The following is a 434-nucleotide window of genomic DNA, read 5'->3' on the forward strand; positions in this document are numbered from 1 at the left end:
AGCAGGGTTGGCTGGTCCCATGGGAACATTGAGCCTCTTCATGCACTCCTGCTGCAGCTCCTCAAAGAGCTCAGTGGTCTGTGTCAGGCTGGGCTGCTTGGTCTCCTTTGGGGGCAGGAAGAGATTGTCCTCCAACACCGGTCCCCGCTCACCCTCATCCACGAAGCCATAGTTGGTCTTGCCCCGCCGGCTTGGGGGGCTGGTGATGGAGCAAACCTCGAAGTCATCCTCATCCTGTGCCACGTCATCGTAGGCGGGTGGTGGGGGCAAGGGTCGGGAGTCCCAGTCCACCACTGTTGTGGGGTGGAGGGGGCGGGGTAGAGCCCGCGTGGGGCTCTGTGGTGGGGTCTTGTCCAGCAATGAGAAGGCCTCCATGGCCAGCTTGGCCAGCGATGGGGCTGTCAGGTCCCCCCCCCGCGGAGGGCGACCCTGAG

At 64.1% G+C, this 434-nt stretch overlaps 1 protein-coding gene across 1 annotated transcript in view; it reads right to left on the bottom strand.

The window, feature by feature from the left end:
- Positions 1-434, bottom strand: part of TNK2 (tyrosine kinase, non-receptor, 2) — a 16,356-nt gene that overhangs the window by 5,621 nt on the left and 10,301 nt on the right. Inside the window, exon 13 of the mRNA XM_009999782.1 lies at positions 35-412. Coding sequence (XP_009998084.1) covers positions 35-412 — 378 coding nt within the window. The remainder of the gene's footprint in view (positions 1-34; positions 413-434) is intronic.

This window comes from Chaetura pelagica, unplaced genomic scaffold (genome assembly GCF_000747805.2).
Source record: "Chaetura pelagica isolate M959 unplaced genomic scaffold, ChaPel_1.0 scaffold20, whole genome shotgun sequence".
NCBI lineage: Eukaryota > Metazoa > Chordata > Aves > Apodiformes > Apodidae > Chaetura > Chaetura pelagica.